An 18,242-nucleotide genomic window follows, 5' to 3' on the forward strand; every position below is an offset into this window, starting at 1 on the left:
AATATACTGTCTATCTAGACAACCCACTATATATGCTAACCTACTACAACTATACTGTCCATCTAAACAACACTATGACTACTAACCTACTACAACTGTACTGTCTATCTTGACAACACACTATGACTACTAACCTACTACAAATATACTGTCTATCTAGACAACACACTATATATGCTAACCTACTACAACTATACTGTCTATCTAGACAACACACTATGACTACTAACCTACTACAACTATACTGTCTATCTAGACAACACACTATGACTACTAACCTACTACAAATATACTGTCTATCTAGACAACACACTATGACTACTAACCTACTACAAGTATACTGTCCATCTAGACAACACACTATATATACTAACCTACTACAACTATACTGTCCATCTAGACAACACACTATGACTACTAACCTACTACAAATATACTGTCTATCTAGACAACACACTATATATACTAACCTACTACAACTATACTGTCCATCTAAACAACACTATGACTACTAATCTACTACAACTATACTGTCCATCTAGACAACACTATGACTACTAACCTACTACAATTATACTGTCCATCTAAACAACACTATGACTACTAACCTACTACAACTATACTGTCTATCTAGACAACACACTATGACTACTAACCTACTACAACTATACTGTCCATCTAGACAACACACTATGACTACTAACCTACTACAACTATACTGTCCATCTAGACAACACACTGTGACTACAACAGGCTAAATTCACAGACACGGTTATGAATGGATGACAGAAGGAACCAGGGTTTTGAGAAAACAACAACAGAACAGTGAACAACAACAACAGAACAGTGAACAACAACAACAACAGAACAGTGAACAACAACAACAACAGAACAGTGAACAACAACAACAACAGAACAGTGAACAACAACAACAACAACAACAGAACAGTGAACAACAACAACAACAGAACAGTGAACAACAACAACAACAGAACAGTGAACAACAACAACAACAGAACAGTGAACAACAACAACAACAGAACAGTGAACAACAACAACAACAGAACAGTGAACAACAACAACAACAGAACAGTGAACAACAACAACAACAGAACAGTGAACAACAACAACAACAGAACAGTGAACAACAACAACAACAGAACAGTGAACAACAACAACAACAGAACAGTGAACAACAACAACAACAGAACAGTGAACAACAACAACAACAGAACAGTGAACAACAACAACAACAGAACAGTGAACAACAACAACAACAGAACAGTGAACAACAACAACAACAACAGAACAGTGAATGACAACAACAACAGAACAGTGAACAACAACAACAACAGAACAGTGAACAACAACAACAACAGAACAGTGAACAACAACAACAACAACAGAACAGTGAATGACAACAACAACAGAACAGTGAACAACAACAACAACAGAACAGTGAACAACAACAACAGAACAGTGAACAACAACAACAACAACAGAACAGTGAACAACAACAACAACAACAGAACAGTGAATGACAACAACAACAGAACAGTGAACAACAACAACAACAGAACAGTGAACAACAACAACAACAGAACAGTGAACAACAACAACAACAACAGAACAGTGAACAACAACAACAACAACAGAACAGTGAATGACAACAACAACAGAACAGTGAACAACAACAACAACAGAACAGTGAACAACAACAACAACAGAACAGTGAACAACAACAACAACAACAGAACAGTGAACAACAACAACAACAACAGAACAGTGAATGACAACAACAACAGAACAGTGAACAACAACAACAACAGAACAGTGAACAACAACAACAACAACAGAACAGTGAATGACATAACACAGCCTTTTAATAGAAGCTTTTTTATAACTTCATTCATAGAAGTTCACATTTAAAAACAGTATATGATCAAATGTAAAATATGTATTTAAAAAAAAACTCAAGCTGTTGCAGAAACAACATCTACTTCATAGTAAGAGCTTTTACATGTTTATTTAAAACCATTAAACACATCTGTATTCTATCAGTACACATTAGTAGTACTCTGTCCTTAACGCTGTTTACAGGTACAGCCTATATAGCAACATCATCCCCAATGATACCACATACCTGAGAGTTAAGCTTTTACAACTGCATCATAGCCACTAAACACATCAGTACAGTAACACTAGTACTGTAACTTTACTCTTGTTGTTCTTAATACTGTATATGACATTTAGGTAGAGCCCAGAGCAGTAAACCCTGAATGTTAGGGAGTGACAAAAAGCTCAAAGGTCACATCTACTACTACTTTTGTGATCTAAATATGGAATATGGTGCCATTTGGCTATGTCTGCTCCATAGAGTTGGATAGAGGGTGCATTTGACACAATGATAGGTGGTGGGCTCTATTTCTATCTCTCTGGGCTGCATAGAGATAGTTAGAGAACACAACAGTGTATCTGTCCCAATAGGGCGTCTGTGGTAGCATGGGAAGAGCCATTGAGGCAATCTTCATTTCGAAGTAGTTAATTTTCTTCTTCTACTACTTCTATGAGTTGGTAAACAAACTGAAAGGGTACATACTGCCACCTAGAGTGTATTGTTTGAACAGGTATAAAGCCAAGGTTGGCAATTTACAGCTACCTGCAGTTATGGAATGTTTCCTCACAAGTATAATTCTTTGGTTGAACCCTCCTGATGACCTGGATGGAATCATGTTCCTTAAACCATAGGTAGTTCCACTCAGTTGACTACTTCCGAATGGTGAAAGTCCCAAATGTCGCTGCACATGCCAAAACTGGCTTTTGGGCACTAGAGTCCTCTATCTATCTTTATGTCATCGCCTGTAGGCTGTGCAGAGGGGTCCTTCAGTTGAGCGATATGGCTGTCCTCTCCAATGCCTGCTGAGGGGTCTTTCATGGTGGTAGGGCTGCCCTCTCTAGTGCCTGAAACAGTGGTGGGGGCCTTGAAGGTTTTCTTCTGGCGTCTGAGTGAGAGAGTGTGCTGCTTCAGCAGAAAATGCTTATCTGAGGTGCTCTGGGGGAGAAACACAGAGAAAGAGAGAGAGAAAGAGAGAGAGAAAGAAAGAAAGAAAGAAAGAAAGAGAGAGAAAGAAAGAAGAGAGAGAGAGAGAGAGAGAGAGAGAGAGAGAGAGAGAGAGAGAGAGAGAGCGCATGAATGAATGTATTGCACTATTTGAACTGTCTTACTATGAAGACACAAACCTATCCTCAGCAGCTGGATTAGGCTTAACTAATAATGTTATCAGTAGGTAACCTACCATCACCAGCATGTCCTTCAGTCTCTCGATGGCTTTTCCATTGGCTCTCCTCCGCGACTCAAAGGAGGTCAGGACAACACTGGGGAAAATGGTAAGATGATATACGATCTGTAACATTTACATCCATGGCAACAGGAAGGTGTCATGTTCCATTCATTTTATTTCTATGATCTGTAAGAAACAGTATCTATGAGAGGAGTCAGGTTCTATTTCACGTATTGCACCTCTGAGCCAGTAGCAGTGGGTGGCAGGCCGGTGTGTGTGTGTATGTGTGTGTGTATGTGTATATGATCTATATCACCTACATCTGCGCCAGTATCACCGGCAGAACGAAGGCCTCTGAGGACAGGTATCTCAGGGTGGACTGGGCCGGTCCTGGTAGACTGTCCACACACACAGCTGTTACATTAAACACTGTAGCGCTACCCACGAATGGACCACAGCTGGAGGAAGGTTCGAACCTGGGGGGGGGGGGGGGGAGAACAAGTACAGTGCTTTGTGGATAGGAAGAAGCCTTGAGAGGAATCAGACTCAAGGAACCAGAGGAGTAATTTATGATCCGTTTCTATTTCTTTCATAATTACTGGTGGAGGGTGATTCTAGTAGAGTGAAACAGGAGTGAAACAGGAGTGAAAGAGAAGAGAAAGAGAGGAGGGAGGTCTTACTGTTGGAGGGAGATTCTAGTAGAGTGAAACAAGAGTGAAACAGGAGTGAAAGAGAAGAGAGAGGAGGGAGGTCTTACTTGTGTAGGTTACTTCCGAGGGTGATGACTGCCATGATGAGACCCAGTAGTAACATGAAGTGGAACAGAACTGAAGAACTAGAGGCACGGAACATTCTCTGGGCCGGAACACAGCACTGGAGAACTGTCAACTGGGAAGAGGAGGGGATGAGGGGGAGAGAGAGGGAGAGAGAGGGAGAGAGAGAGAGAGAGCAAGTCAGAAGTGAGAAATGAAACAGTGAGAGATGATTTGTTGAGAGAAAGAGTTGTGTAAATAACAACAACACTCACCTTCTTGATGTAAAAAATGGCCATCAGTTTGACTGTCTCTATAAATGGCAGCATGGGACAGTAGAACAGTCCTACCCATGTGACCGTCTGACTGTACACCAGGTCTAGAACATTGAACGGGATCAGGAAATGCTGTTTCCCCGACAACCGCGCCAGCCAAGACGATGGGTACCTGTCCACCAACCACCTGCGAGGAGGGATGAAGGGACGACAAGATGAAGGATACTGCTAGAAAACATCCAAAACACACATTACATAGTTAAAGTATTGTAGCAACCCAACACCTGGCAACCTTGTCAAGAGGTTTGGATCCCTTGATGCGACAGCTAAGTTGTTGAGTTGACAGTTGCTGGACCCCAAAACTGGCTGCAGTATGAACTGATCTGAGATGATTGGACAGGTGAAGGCGAGGGTTCCACAAGTGCTCTGTTCCATCGGGCCAAATAAGTTTTCATCAGAAATACTCCTTCAGAAAGCAGAATATGAACTTACTTTCTAGGATAGGCGATGAAGAAGGTGTTGCAGAAACAGGCGAGGAAATCGAACACAGCGAGCTTGTACATCTCTTTACCAAACTGATTCTCCCAACACTGAGGACACACAGAGTATGACGTCCATTTACTGTAGATGAAGCCCATTTAGTGCCAAAGGTCTGTCAATATGTCAATATGATCTGTAGTTGTCAACAATGGTTAGTCGTTATAACTCACATCCTGTTGGCTGTTTTGGAAGAGGAAGAAGAGATACATCCCCAGACTGGCCAACTTCAGGAAGATACTCCTGGGGGCAAGAATAGGAGGAGGAGGAGCAGGAGGAGGAGGAAGAGAAGGAGGAGGAGGAGGAGAAGGAGAAATTTTAAGAATTAAGATGATGAAGAGAGAACTTCAGTGATTATCAATATTTATTTATTGATGATGATGATGATGATGATGATGATGATGATGATGATGATTTGGTGTACCAATAAAGATTGGACATTTATGCTCCTACCTGACGAGGGTAGCATTGACCTGGGTGGTGATGGAGTAATCCTCGAAGGAAGAGATATGGCGGAAGACGTGAGGCAGGAAGAAGTTGACCAGGGTGATGACGATGGGAGGAAGGTACTGGAAAAGCACCGTGAGGATCAAATAGTCTCCACTCTGAGAGAGGGGGAGAAAGACGGGGAGAGAGACGGGGAGAGGGGGAGAGAGACGGGGAGAGGGGGAGAGAGACGGGGAGGGGGGGTTGAGCAGGAGGGGGAGAGAGATGGGGAGGGGGAGAGAGACAGGGAGGGGGGAGAGACGGGGAGGGGGAGAGAGACGGGGAGGGGGGGAGAGACGGGGAGGGGGAGAGAGACGGGGAGGGGGAGAGAGACGGGGAGGGGGGGAGAGACGGGGAGAGAGACGGGGAGAGGGGGAAGAGACGGGGAGGGGGAGAGAGACGGGGAGGGGGGGAGAGACGGGGAGGGGGAGAGAGACGGGGAGGGGGGGAGAGACGGGGAGGGGGAGAGAGACGGGGAGGGGGAGAGAGACGGGGAGGGGAGGGGGGGAGAGACGGGGAGGGGGGAGAGACGGGGAGGGGGGGAGAGACGGGGAGAGAGACGGGGAGAGGGGGGAGAGACGGGGAGGGGGGGAGAGACGGGGAGGGGGGGGGGAGACGGGGAGGGGGAGAGAGACGGGGAGGGGGGGAGAGACGGGGAGGGGGAGAGAGACGGGGAGGGGGAGAGAGACGGGGAGGGGAGGGGGAGAGAGACGGGGAGGGGGGGAGAGACGGGGAGGGGGAGAGAGACGGGGAGGGGGGGTTGAGCAGGAGGGGGAGGGGTTTTAAAGGATGCCAAAATAATGAACCTGATAAATTGACTAACTAATTAATCTATAAGTAAGTAATACATGCACACGCACACACACACACCCTGTCAGCCTGTTTAAATCTATAACTAACACACACCCTGTCAGCCTGTTTAAATCTATAACTAACACACACCCTGTCAGCCTGTTTAAATCTATAACTAACACACACCCTGTCAGCCTGTTTAAATCTATAACTAACACACACCCTGTCAGCCTGTTTAAATCTATAACTAACACACACCCTGTCAGCCTGTTTAAATCTATAACTAACACACACCCTGTCAGCCTATTTAAATCTATAACTAACACACACCCTGTCAGCCTGTTTAAATCTATAACTAACACACACCCTCTCAGCCTGTTTAAATCTATAACTAACACACACCCTCTCAGCCTGTTTAAATCTATAACTAACACACACACACCCTGTCAGCCTGTTTAAATCTATAACTAACACACACCCTGTCAGCCTGTTTAAATCTATAACTAACACACACCCTCTCAGCCTGTTTAAATCTATAACTAACACACACACACCCTGTCAGCCTGTTTAAATCTATAACTAACACACACACACCCTCTCAGCCTGTTTAAATCTATAACTAACACACACCCTCTCAGCCTGTTTAAATCTATAACTAACACACACCCTGTCAGCCTGTTTAAATCTATAACTAACACACACCCTCTCAGCCTGTTTAAATCTATAACTAACACACACCCTGTCAGCCTGTTTAAATCTATAACTAACACACACCCTCTCAGCCTGTTTAAATCTATAACTAACACACACCCTGTCAGCCTGTTTAAATCTATAACTAACACACACACACCCTGTCAGCCTGTTTAAATCTATAACTAACACACACCCTCTCAGCCTGTTTAAATCTATAACTAACACACACCCTCTCAGCCTGTTTAAATCTATAACTAACACACACCCTCTCAGCCTATTTAAATCTATAACTAACACACACCCTGTCAGCCTGTTTAAATCTATAACTAACACACACCCTGTCAGCCTGTTTAAATCTATAACTAACACACACCCTCTCAGCCTGTTTAAATCTATAACTAACACACACCCTCTCAGCCTGTTTAAATCTATAACTAACACACACCCTGTCAGCCTGTTTAAATCTATAACTAACACACACACACCCTCTCAGCCTGTTTAAATCTATAACTAACACACACACACCCTGTCAGCCTGTTTAAATCTATAACTAACACACACCCTCTCAGCCTGTTTAAATCTATAACTAACACACACCCTGTCAGCCTGTTTAAATCTATAACTAACACACACCCTGTCAGCCTGTTTAAATCTATAACTAACACACACCCTGTCAGCCTGTTTAAATCTATAACTAACACACACCCTCTCAGCCTGTTTAAATCTATAACTAACACACACCCTCTCAGCCTGTTTAAATCTATAACTAACACACACCCTCTCAGCCTATTTAAATCTATAACTAACACACACCCTCTCAGCCTGTTTAAATCTATAACTAACACACACCCTGTCAGCCTGTTTAAATCTATAACTAACACACACCCTCTCAGCCTGTTTAAATCTATAACTAACACACACCCTCTCAGCCTGTTTAAATCTATAACTAACACACACCCTCTCAGCCTATTTAAATCTATAACTAACACACACCCTGTCAGCCTGTTTAAATCTATAACTAACACACACCCTGTCAGCCTGTTTAAATCTATAACTAACACACACCCTCTCAGCCTGTTTAAATCTATAACTAACACACACCCTGTCAGCCTGTTTAAATCTATAACTAACACACACCCTGTCAGCCTGTTTAAATCTATAACTAACACACACCCTGTCAGCCTGTTTAAATCTATAACTAACACACACCCTGTCAGCCTGTTTAAATCTATAACTAACACACACCCTCTCAGCCTGTTTAAATCTATAACTAACACACACCCTCTCAGCCTGTTTAAATCTATAACTAACACACACCCTGTCAGCCTGTTTAAATCTATAACTAACACACACCCTGTCAGCCTGTTTAAATCTATAACTAACACACACCCTGTCAGCCTGTTTAAATCTATAACTAACACACACCCTGTCAGCCTGTTTAAATCTATAACTAACACACACCCTCTCAGCCTGTTTAAATCTATAACTAACACACACACACCCTGTCAGCCTGTTTAAATCTATAACTAACACACACACACCCTGTCAGCCTGTTTAAATCTATAACTAACACACACCCTCTCAGCCTGTTTAAATCTATAACTAACACACACCCTGTCAGCCTGTTTAAATCTATAACTAACACACACCCTGTCAGCCTGTTTAAATCTATAACTAACACACACCCTCTCAGCCTGTTTAAATCTATAACTAACACACACACACCCTGTCAGCCTGTTTAAATCTATAACTAACACACACACACCCTGTCAGCCTGTTTAAATCTATAACTAACACACACCCTCTCAGCCTGTTTAAATCTATAACTAACACACACCCTGTCAGCCTGTTTAAATCTATAACTAACACACACCCTGTCAGCCTATTTAAATCTATAACTAACACACACCCTGTCAGCCTATTTAAATCTATAACTAACACACACACACCCTGTCAGCCTATTTAAATCTATAACTAACACACACCCTCTCAGCCTGTTTAAATCTATAACTAACACACACCCTGTCAGCCTATTTAAATCTATAACTAACACACACACACCCTGTCAGCCTGTTTAAATCTATAACTAACACACACCCTGTCAGCCTGTTTAAATCTATAACTAACACACACCCTGTCAGCCTGTTTAAATCTATAACTAACACACACCCTCTCAGCCTGTTTAAATCTATAACTAACACACACCCTGTCAGCCTGTTTAAATCTATAACTAACACACACCCTGTCAGCCTGTTTAAATCTATAACTAACACACACACACCCTGTCAGCCTGTTTAAATCTATAACTAACACACACCCTGTCAGCCTGTTTAAATCTATAACTAACACACACCCTGTCAGCCTGTTTAAATCTATAACTAACACACACCCTCTCAGCCTGTTTAAATCTATAACTAACACACACCCTGTCAGCCTGTTTAAATCTATAACTAACACACACCCTGTCAGCCTGTTTAAATCTATAACTAACACACACCCTCTCAGCCTGTTTAAATCTATAACTAACACACACCCTGTCAGCCTGTTTAAATCTATAACTAACACACACCCTCTCAGCCTGTTTAAATCTATAACTAACACACACCCTGTCAGCCTGTTTAAATCTATAACTAACACACACCCTGTCAGCCTGTTTAAATCTATAACTAACACACACCCTCTCAGCCTGTTTAAATCTATAACTAACACACACCCTGTCAGCCTGTTTAAATCTATAACTAACACACACCCTGTCAGCCTGTTTAAATCTATAACTAACACACACACACCCTGTCAGCCTGTTTAAATCTATAACTAACACACACCCTGTCAGCCTGTTTAAATCTATAACTAACACACACCCTGTCAGCCTGTTTAAATCTATAACTAACACACACCCTCTCAGCCTGTTTAAATCTATAACTAACACACACACACCCTCTCAGCCTGTTTAAATCTATAACTAACACACACACACCCTGTCAGCCTGTTTAAATCTATAACTAACACACACCCTCTCAGCCTGTTTAAATCTATAACTAACACACACCCTGTCAGCCTGTTTAAATCTATAACTAACACACACCCTCTCAGCCTGTGAGGCTTTGGTGGCATGGTAGATGAGACAGAAGGCTCCGCCCAGTAGAACCAGGACCAGGAAGTGGAGCAGCCCTCGCAGGAAGTAGAGCCGTGCCCACTGACCCAACGTCCTCCTTGCTTCCCGCTGTTGGAACCTCTCCTCTTCTAAGTATAACTGGGAGGGAGGGGAGAGGGAGAGGGAGGGGAGAGGAGGGGGAGGGGAGAGGGAGGGGGAGGGGAGAGGGAGGGAGGGGGGAGGGAGGGAGTGAGAGAGGGAGAGGGAGGGGAGGGGGGAGGGAGGGAGAGGGAGAGGGAGGGGAGAGGGGGAGGGAGAGGGAGGGGAGAGGGAGAGGGAGAGGGAGGGAGGGGGAAAACAAAAAAAAAGAATATAACAGAAAGGAGAACGAGTGTCAAATATAAAGATAAAGAAGGAGAGAGAATGAAGAAGCAGAACCTTTGTAGGTATTGTAAATTAAAGAGTTGCCCAACTGAGAGAGAGAGAGAGAGAGAGGTAGTCTGTGTGAACTCACTTTGTGAAAGAGCAAGACAGAGGAAGGGATACAGAACAATCATGAGAGAGAGAGAGAGAGAGAGAGAGAGAGAGAGAGAGAGAGAGAGAGAGAGAGAGAGAGGATAAAGTTAGTTGAAAGAGATTGACTACCACCCCTAACCTTCAGTTCATTCCTGATGAAGCTGAGTTTGAGGTCGGCGACCTCGGGGTCCTGGATACAGAAGTCCCACCCACAGAACACCTTGTAGCTCATGTGGATGTTGTAGCGGTTGCCTAGCAACCACGTGTGCTTGTAGCCTACAACCGTCCTGTTTAAAAGAGGTGATGAGAATGGTAAAAAAACAGACTTTACAACTTTGGTCCAGTAGCTTTCGCTAAATAAACCCTACTGTGTCCTCCCTGTGGACACATCTTTAACTGCGTATCTTTGGCTGCGTCCCAATAATCTCTCCTTTACCTCTCCTTTATCTCTCCTTCCTCCTGAAGTGTGCACTCATTCACTACTCCTTACAAATGTAAAAGCATTTGATTGGTGGAGGCATGGGCTACTCCGCAAGGGTGGGCAACTCCAGTCCTGATTGGTGTCACACTTTTTCTCCATCCCTAGCAAACACAGCTGAAGATCATGAGCTGGGTCAAAACTGTGACACCAATAAGGGCCCCGAGGACTGGAATTGCCCACCCCTGCCGGCGGGGCTAGAGGGACAGTGTGTGTGTGTGTGTGTGTGTGTGTGTGTGTGTGTGTGTGTGTGTGTGTGTGTGTGTGTGTGTGTGTGTGTGTGTGTGTGTGTTGTGTGTGTGTGTGTGTGTGTGTGTGTGTGTGTCCTCACAAGGATAGTAAAACAAAGAAAATTCTGACAGGTCGGTACATTTTGCCGGTCCCCACAAGGAAAAAAGCGATTTTAGGCTTAGGGGGTTAGGGTTACAATTAGGGTTAGGGGTTATGCTTAGGGTTAGGGGTTTATGGTTAAGGTTAGGGTTAGGGTTAGGTTAAGGATTAGGTTAGGGGTTTGGGGTTAGGGAAAATAGGATTTTGAAGGGGAATCAATTGTTTGTTTGTTTCCCACAAGGATAGTAAAACAACATCAAATAAAATGTTATTTGTAGCATACACATGGTTAGCAAATGTTATTGCGAGTGTAGCGAAATTCTGTGTGTGTGTGTGTGTGTGTGTGTGTGTGTGTGTGTGTGTGTGTGTGTGTGTGTGTGTGTGTGTGTGTGTGTGTGTGTGTGTGTCTGACCTGCGGACCACCATGACCAGACTGAGGATGAGGACGGTGAGGGTTCCGAGGAGGAAGAGGAGGGGCGTGTTCAGACACAGCAGGTCCAGAGAACTACGTGCATAGAACCCATAGAATACTGGAGAACGTTCTAGAAAACCCTGGAGGAGGGAGGGAAGAGAGGGAGGGAGGGAGGGAGGGAGGGAGGGAGGGAGGGAGGGAGGGAGGGAGGGAGGGAGGGAGGGAGGGAGGGAGGGAGGGAGGGAGGGAGGGAGGGAGGGAGGGAGGGAGGGAGGGAGGGAGGGAGGGAGATCAAGAGGAAGAGAGAGAGGAGAGAGAGGGAGAAGGAGGGTTAAATCACATACACTGTACACCACAGGAGGTTGGTGGCACCTTAGTTGGGGAGGACAGGGCTCGTGGTAATGACTGAAGTGGAACTAGTGGAATGGTATCAAATACGTCAGACACATGGTTTCATGCCATTCCATTTATTCCGTTCCAGCCATTACCATGAGCCGTCCTCCCCTCAGCAGCCTCCACTGCTATTCACAAATACACACACACACATGTACACACACAGACACACACACACACACAGACACACACTCACCGAACCAACGAAGAAGTCCAAAACCGAGTCATTGCCCTCGAACCTCAGTAGTCCTGCAACCACATCACAGAGCAACTGTCAACTAAATCTATGGCCTTTTTACCACAACAACGCATACATCCGGCACATTATAACAATGTATTACCCACATACCTCTGTCAGCATCGCTGTCATAGACGACTGTGGGTATGAGTATAGTCCCTCCTATGACCAGACACAGGAGCAGGTTCAGGTAAACCAAATATCTCAGGAAGACAAAATAAGCCTTCACGCCTACACCGAATCTACCTGGAGGGGAGAGAGAGATGGTGGTGGTGGTGCAGCAGGTATATATTACCGATATACGCCCACACCATTCAGACACAGAAAATCTGCTTTTTAACACACATAATTACCATGTTTGGGAAGGAAAACTATTTCACTCACATTGTAAGTAATTATAGATCATATTTCATAGAAATGTGGAAACACTGAACAGTTACTTTAAAGCATGCAAATCCTGAGGCATGAGAATGGCATGGCATGGCATGGCACAACGTTTTGGAGTGTTCAGTTGCCAAACGCTGTCGAACGTTGCATGTTAGTTCTACGTAATATATTTCTATCTGAAAACTCCAAAACGTTGTGCCATGCTGAACGTGCCTCAGTATTTGCATGCCTTAAAGTAACTGTCCAGTATTTTCACATTTCTATGAAATATGACCTATAATTACTTACAATATGAGTGAAATTGTTTTCCTTCCCAAATATGGTAATTATATGTGTTAAAAAGATGCTTTTCTGTGTCTGAATGGTGTGGGCGTATACTGGTCATAAAAAAAGTATTAATGCAAGTAGACTGCTGATTGGCCAGCCCATCCACTTCTAGACCGCTGATTGGCCAGCTCATCGTCCTCAGGGAGATCACATCATGTTTTATGAGGAAATAGCAAGCATTTTTGAAATGGTCTGTTTGATATACAAGTTTGAGGTGGGGTTGAGCAACACACACACACGCACTCCCACTCCCAATCCCTCTCCCTCTCCCTCTCCCTCTCCCTCTCCCTCTCCCTCTCCCTCTCCCTCTCACCTTCAATGGTGTGGAGGGTGCTGCTCCATGGCAAAAGCCTTGACATTGCCTCGCCCACCTGCTCCCCAAGCCTCTTCCTGTTTATTCTCTGGTTCCGTTTCCATGACTCCCATCGGCCAACAGTACGCGTCTGCAGGTGCCTCAGGTCCCTGATTGACAGATGACACACCTCTTACCAGCAAGTATTTTTTTAAATCCTATATCTTGTATCATTATACAGCTGCGTCACACACATCCATATCCACACACACCCAACTCTCTCACTCTACCTTCTATGATAACATAAACACTGAAACAGAGAATGGCAAAGCAACTTGCAACACTGCCTCCGTGACCCTTATTCTTGCAACAGTTTGGTGAATATTTGTACGTGTGTGCGACACCTGTGTGTGTGTGTGTGTGTGTGTGTGTGTGTGTGTGTGTGTGTGTGTGTGTGTGTGTGTGTGTGTGCGTGCGTGCGTGCGTGCGTGCGTGCGTGCGTGCGTGCGTGCGTGCGTGCGTGTGTGCGTGCGTGCGTGCGAGGGTGAGTTCGTGTGTTCATGTGATCTCTCCACACAACCTCTCGATCACTCACCTTGCCTCTCTCTTCCTCTGCATACAGACCGGCAGGCTCCTGATCGGCTGGGTAGAGGCCCTGTCTCTGGCTTCTCCTGCCAGTTCAGGGTGCTTCTCTACTGGGTGCGATGTCTCTATGGTCCCCCTGTCCTGGTGGTGGTGGTGGGTCCGTCGTCGGGCCAGAGAGCTGGGGAGCTGGTTGAAGATCTCAGTCTGGTAGTTGACACACGACTCGCCTGTCACAGTGGAGCTACAGCTCTCCTCTATTGGGGGGGTGGAGAGAGGGATGGAGAGAGGGATGGAGAGAGGGACGGGGAGAGGGACGGAGAGAGGGATGGAGAGAGGGATGGAGAGAGGGACGGGGAGAGGGATGGGAGAGGGATGGAGAGAGGGATGGAGAGAGGGACGGAGAGAGGGATGGAGAGAGGGATGGAAAGAGGGATGGAGAGAGGGATGATAGAGGAACGGAGAGAGGGATGGATAGAGGGGTGGAGAGAGGGACGGAGAGGGGGAGAGGGATGGAGAGAGGGATGGAGAGAGGGATGGGAGAGGGATGGAGAGAGGGACGGAGAGAGGGACGGATAGAGGGACGGAGAGAGGGACGGGGAGAGGGACGGGGAGAGGGATGGATAGAGGAATGGATAGAGGGATGGATAGAGGGATGGAGAGAGGGATGGATAGAGGGATGGGGAGAGGGATGGGGAGAGGGATGGAGAGGGGGATGGATAGAGGAATGGAGAGAGGGACGGAGAGAGGGACGGAGAGAGGGACGGATAGGGGGACGGAGAGGGGGACGGAGAGGGGGACGGATAGAGGAATGTAGAGAGGGATGGATAGAGGGATGGAGAGAAAGATGGAGAGAGGGATGGAGAGAGGGACGGATAGAGGGATGGGGAGAGGGACGGAGAGGGGGATGGAGAGGGGGATGGATAGAGGGATGGAGAGAGGGATGGAGAGAGGGACGGATAGAGGGACGGAGAGGGGGATGGAGAGGGGGATGGATAGAGGAATGGAGAGAGGGATGGATAGAGGAACGGAGAGAGGGACGGAGAGAGGGACGGAGAGAGGGACGGCGAGAGGGACGGAGAAAGATATTTTATTTTTATTTATTTATTTCACCTTTATTTAACCAGGTAGGCCAGTTGAGAACAAGTTCTCATTTACAACTGCAACCTGGACAAGATAAAGCAAAGCAGTGCGACAAAAACAACAACACAGAGTTACACATGGGATAAACAAACATACAGTCAATAACCCAATAGAAAATCTGTATAAAGTGTGTGCAAATGAAGTAAGGAGGTAAGGCAATAAATAGGCCATAGTGGCAAAGTAATTACAATTTAGCAATTAACACTGGAGTGATAGATGTGCAGATGAGGATGTGCAAGTAGAAATACTGGTGTGCAAAAGAGCAGAAAAAAAACAAAAAACAAGTATGGGGATGAGGTAGGTAGTTGGTTGGATGGGCTATTTACAGATGGGCTGTGAACAGCTACACCGATCAGTAAGCTGCTCTGACAGCCGATGCTTGAAGTTAGTGAGGGAGATATAAGTCTCCAACTTTCAGTGATTTTTGCAATTCGTTCCAGTCATTGGCAGCAGAGAACTGGAAGGAAAGGCAGCCAAAGGAGTTGTTGGGTTTGGGGGTGACCAGTGAAATATAACTGCTGGAGCGTGTGCTACGGGTGGGTGTTGCTATGGTGACCAGTGAGCTGAGATAAGGCAGGGCTTTACCTAGCGAAGGCTTATATAGATGATCTGGACCCAGTGGGTTTGGCGACGAATATGTAGCGAGGACCAGCCAACAAGAGCATACAGGTCGCAATGATGAGTAGTATATGGGGCTTTGGTGACAAAACGGATGGCACTGTGATAGACTGCATCCAATTTGCTGAGTAGAGTGTTGGAGGCTATTTTGTAAATGACATGATGGATAAATGATGGATAGAGGGATGGAGAGAGGGATGGAGAGAGGGATGGAGAGAGGGACGGATAGAGTGAGACAGAATGAGCAGGGAGGGGTGGCTCATCGGTCTAAGGCACTGCATCGCTGTGCTAGAGGCGTCACTACAGACCCGGGTTTGATCCCAGGCTGTGTCGCAGCCGGCCGCGCCCGGGAAACCCATGAAGCGGCACATAATTGGCCCAGCGTCGTCCAGGTTAGGGGAGGGTTTGACCAGCCGGGATGTCCTTGTCCCATCGCGCTATAGCGACTCCTTTTGGCGGGCCGGGCGCTTGCACGCTGACTGGGGTCGCCAGTTGTACGGTGTTTCTTCCGACACATTGGTGCGGCTGGCTTCCGGGTTAAGGGAGCAGTGTGGCTTGGCAGGGTCGTGTTTTGGAGGATGCATGGCTCTCAACCTTTGCCTCTCCCGAGTCCGTACGGGTGTTGCAGCGATGGAACAAGACGTTAACTACCAATTGGATACCATAAAAATGGGGAGAAAAAGGGGTAAAAGTACCCAAAAATGTTATACAAATTAAACAGAATGAGCAAAGGGGAGAGAGACTCATCTATGGAAGGATGGAGCTACAGCTCTTGTCCATGGAGGGGATGAAGAGGTTGATGGATAGAGGGAGAAGGGAGGAGAGCATCTATGAAGGGCTGAAGAGAGTGAGTGAGGGTGAAGTAAGAGGTAGAGAGAGAGGGATGGAGACTATCTCGCAGGTGAAGAAGCCGGATGTGGAGGACCTGGGTTGGCGTGGTTACACGTGGTCTGCGGTTGTGAGGCCGGTTGGGATGTACTGCCAAATTCTCTAAAATGATGTTGGAGGTGGCTTATGGTAGAGAAATTAACATTAAATTCTCTGGCAAAAGCTCTGATGGACATTCCTGCAGTCAGCATGCCAATTGCACACTCCCTCAAAACTTGAGACATCTGTAGCATTGCACTGTGTGACACAACAGCACATTTGGAGTGGCCTTTTATTGACCCCAGCACAAGGTGCACCTGTGTACTGATCATGCTGTTTAATCAGCTTCTTGATATGTAAGACCTGTCAGGTGGATGGATTATCTTGGCAAAGGAGAAATGCTCACTAACAGGGACGTAAACACATTTGTGCACAACATTTTAGAGAAATACGATTTTTGTGCATATGGAACATTTCTGGGATCTTTTATTTCAGCTCATGAAAAATGCGACCAACACTTAATTAACATGTTGTGTTTATATTTTTGTTCAGTATATATTATATAACTATACGTATTGAATTTTTATGTTTCCACCAAGTCCTCCAACCAGGGGGGATGGGATAGGAAAAAAAGTAATTAATAAATAAAGAAAATGATGCAACTGATATTATTTGATAGAATTCAATTCTATATGCTAATTTCAGAGCTGATCTAAAAAACGAACCAACAAAACAACAACTGACCTAACAAGAGGAAGTAGACAAGGTTCTCTCTCTCTCACACACACACACACATCTCTCTGAAAACTGAAAGTTTAAAGCTGCATATTCAGCCGTTGATTATAACAAACAAACCGTTCCATTGTAGTCTGTTTATTATAAATTCAAATTCAAATGACATAAAAGCCAGATATCAGTGGCTTGACTGTGTCACATTGTCTTTAATGAAATCTTCATACATCTGAAGTTAAACAGCTAGATACCTAGTTCTATTAACTGAAGTTAAACAGCTAGATAGTTAGTTCTATTAACTGAAGTTAAACAGCTAGATAGTTAGTTCTATTAACTGAAGTTAAACAACTAGATAGTTAGTTCTATTAACTGAAGTTAAACAGCTAGATAGTTAGTTCTATTAACTGAAGTTAAACAGCTAGATAGTTAGTTCTATCAACTGAAGTTAAACAGCTAGATAGTTAGTTCTATCAACTGAGGGGGTGTAACACATAAAAGATGGAAGTGGCACACACACACACACACACACACACACACACACACACACACACACACACACACACACACACACACACACACACACACACACACACACACACACACGTTTACCTGATAGGAGCCTCATGAAGCCACCGCTGTTGCATTCTTTGTCCTCCATCTTTCTTCAAGGTCTTCTAGGTCTCTACTGTGTTCCGCTTCCTGATCTTACACACACATGCTCGCACACACACTCATATGCACACATTCACTCAGAGCTCCCTTCAAACACACATTCACACACTCCTCACCCAATATCAGCCTGGCATCAGCCCCTCTCTGTTTCCTTCTCTCCCTCTCTCTCTCTGTGTCTCTCTCTCTCCCCTCTACCTTAGATACGTCATCCTCCCCTATAAGTTGACTTGTTACTTCATGTTTTAGAACTGATATAAGACCTGTGGCTAAGCTGCAGCTTCTGTCGACAGGTCTCAGGAAATCACATGACAGGAAACAGAGATGGGTGTTGCGTTATTGAGTCTG

At 45.2% G+C, this 18,242-nt stretch overlaps 1 protein-coding gene across 1 annotated transcript; it reads right to left on the reverse strand.

Annotated features, from left to right (window-relative positions):
• Positions 1–1,880: 1,880 nt before the first annotated feature.
• Positions 1,881–18,030, reverse strand: tmc8 (transmembrane channel-like 8). The gene is given in 16 exon segments (NM_001165335.1): positions 1,881–3,052; positions 3,297–3,375; positions 3,602–3,757; positions 4,039–4,169; positions 4,309–4,495; positions 4,801–4,898; positions 5,019–5,088; positions 5,299–5,450; positions 9,902–10,069; positions 10,566–10,713; positions 11,647–11,786; positions 12,236–12,288; positions 12,389–12,523; positions 13,305–13,453; positions 13,879–14,122; positions 17,835–18,030. Coding segments are annotated over 16 exon segments (2,184 nt in total). The 5' UTR covers positions 17,884–18,030; the 3' UTR covers positions 1,881–2,827.
• Between the last annotated feature and the right edge of the window lie 212 nt (positions 18,031–18,242).

Source organism: Salmo salar, chromosome 02 (genome assembly GCF_965601325.2).
Source record: "Salmo salar chromosome 02, fSalSal1, whole genome shotgun sequence".
In the NCBI taxonomy this organism is placed as follows: domain Eukaryota; kingdom Metazoa; phylum Chordata; class Actinopteri; order Salmoniformes; family Salmonidae; genus Salmo; species Salmo salar.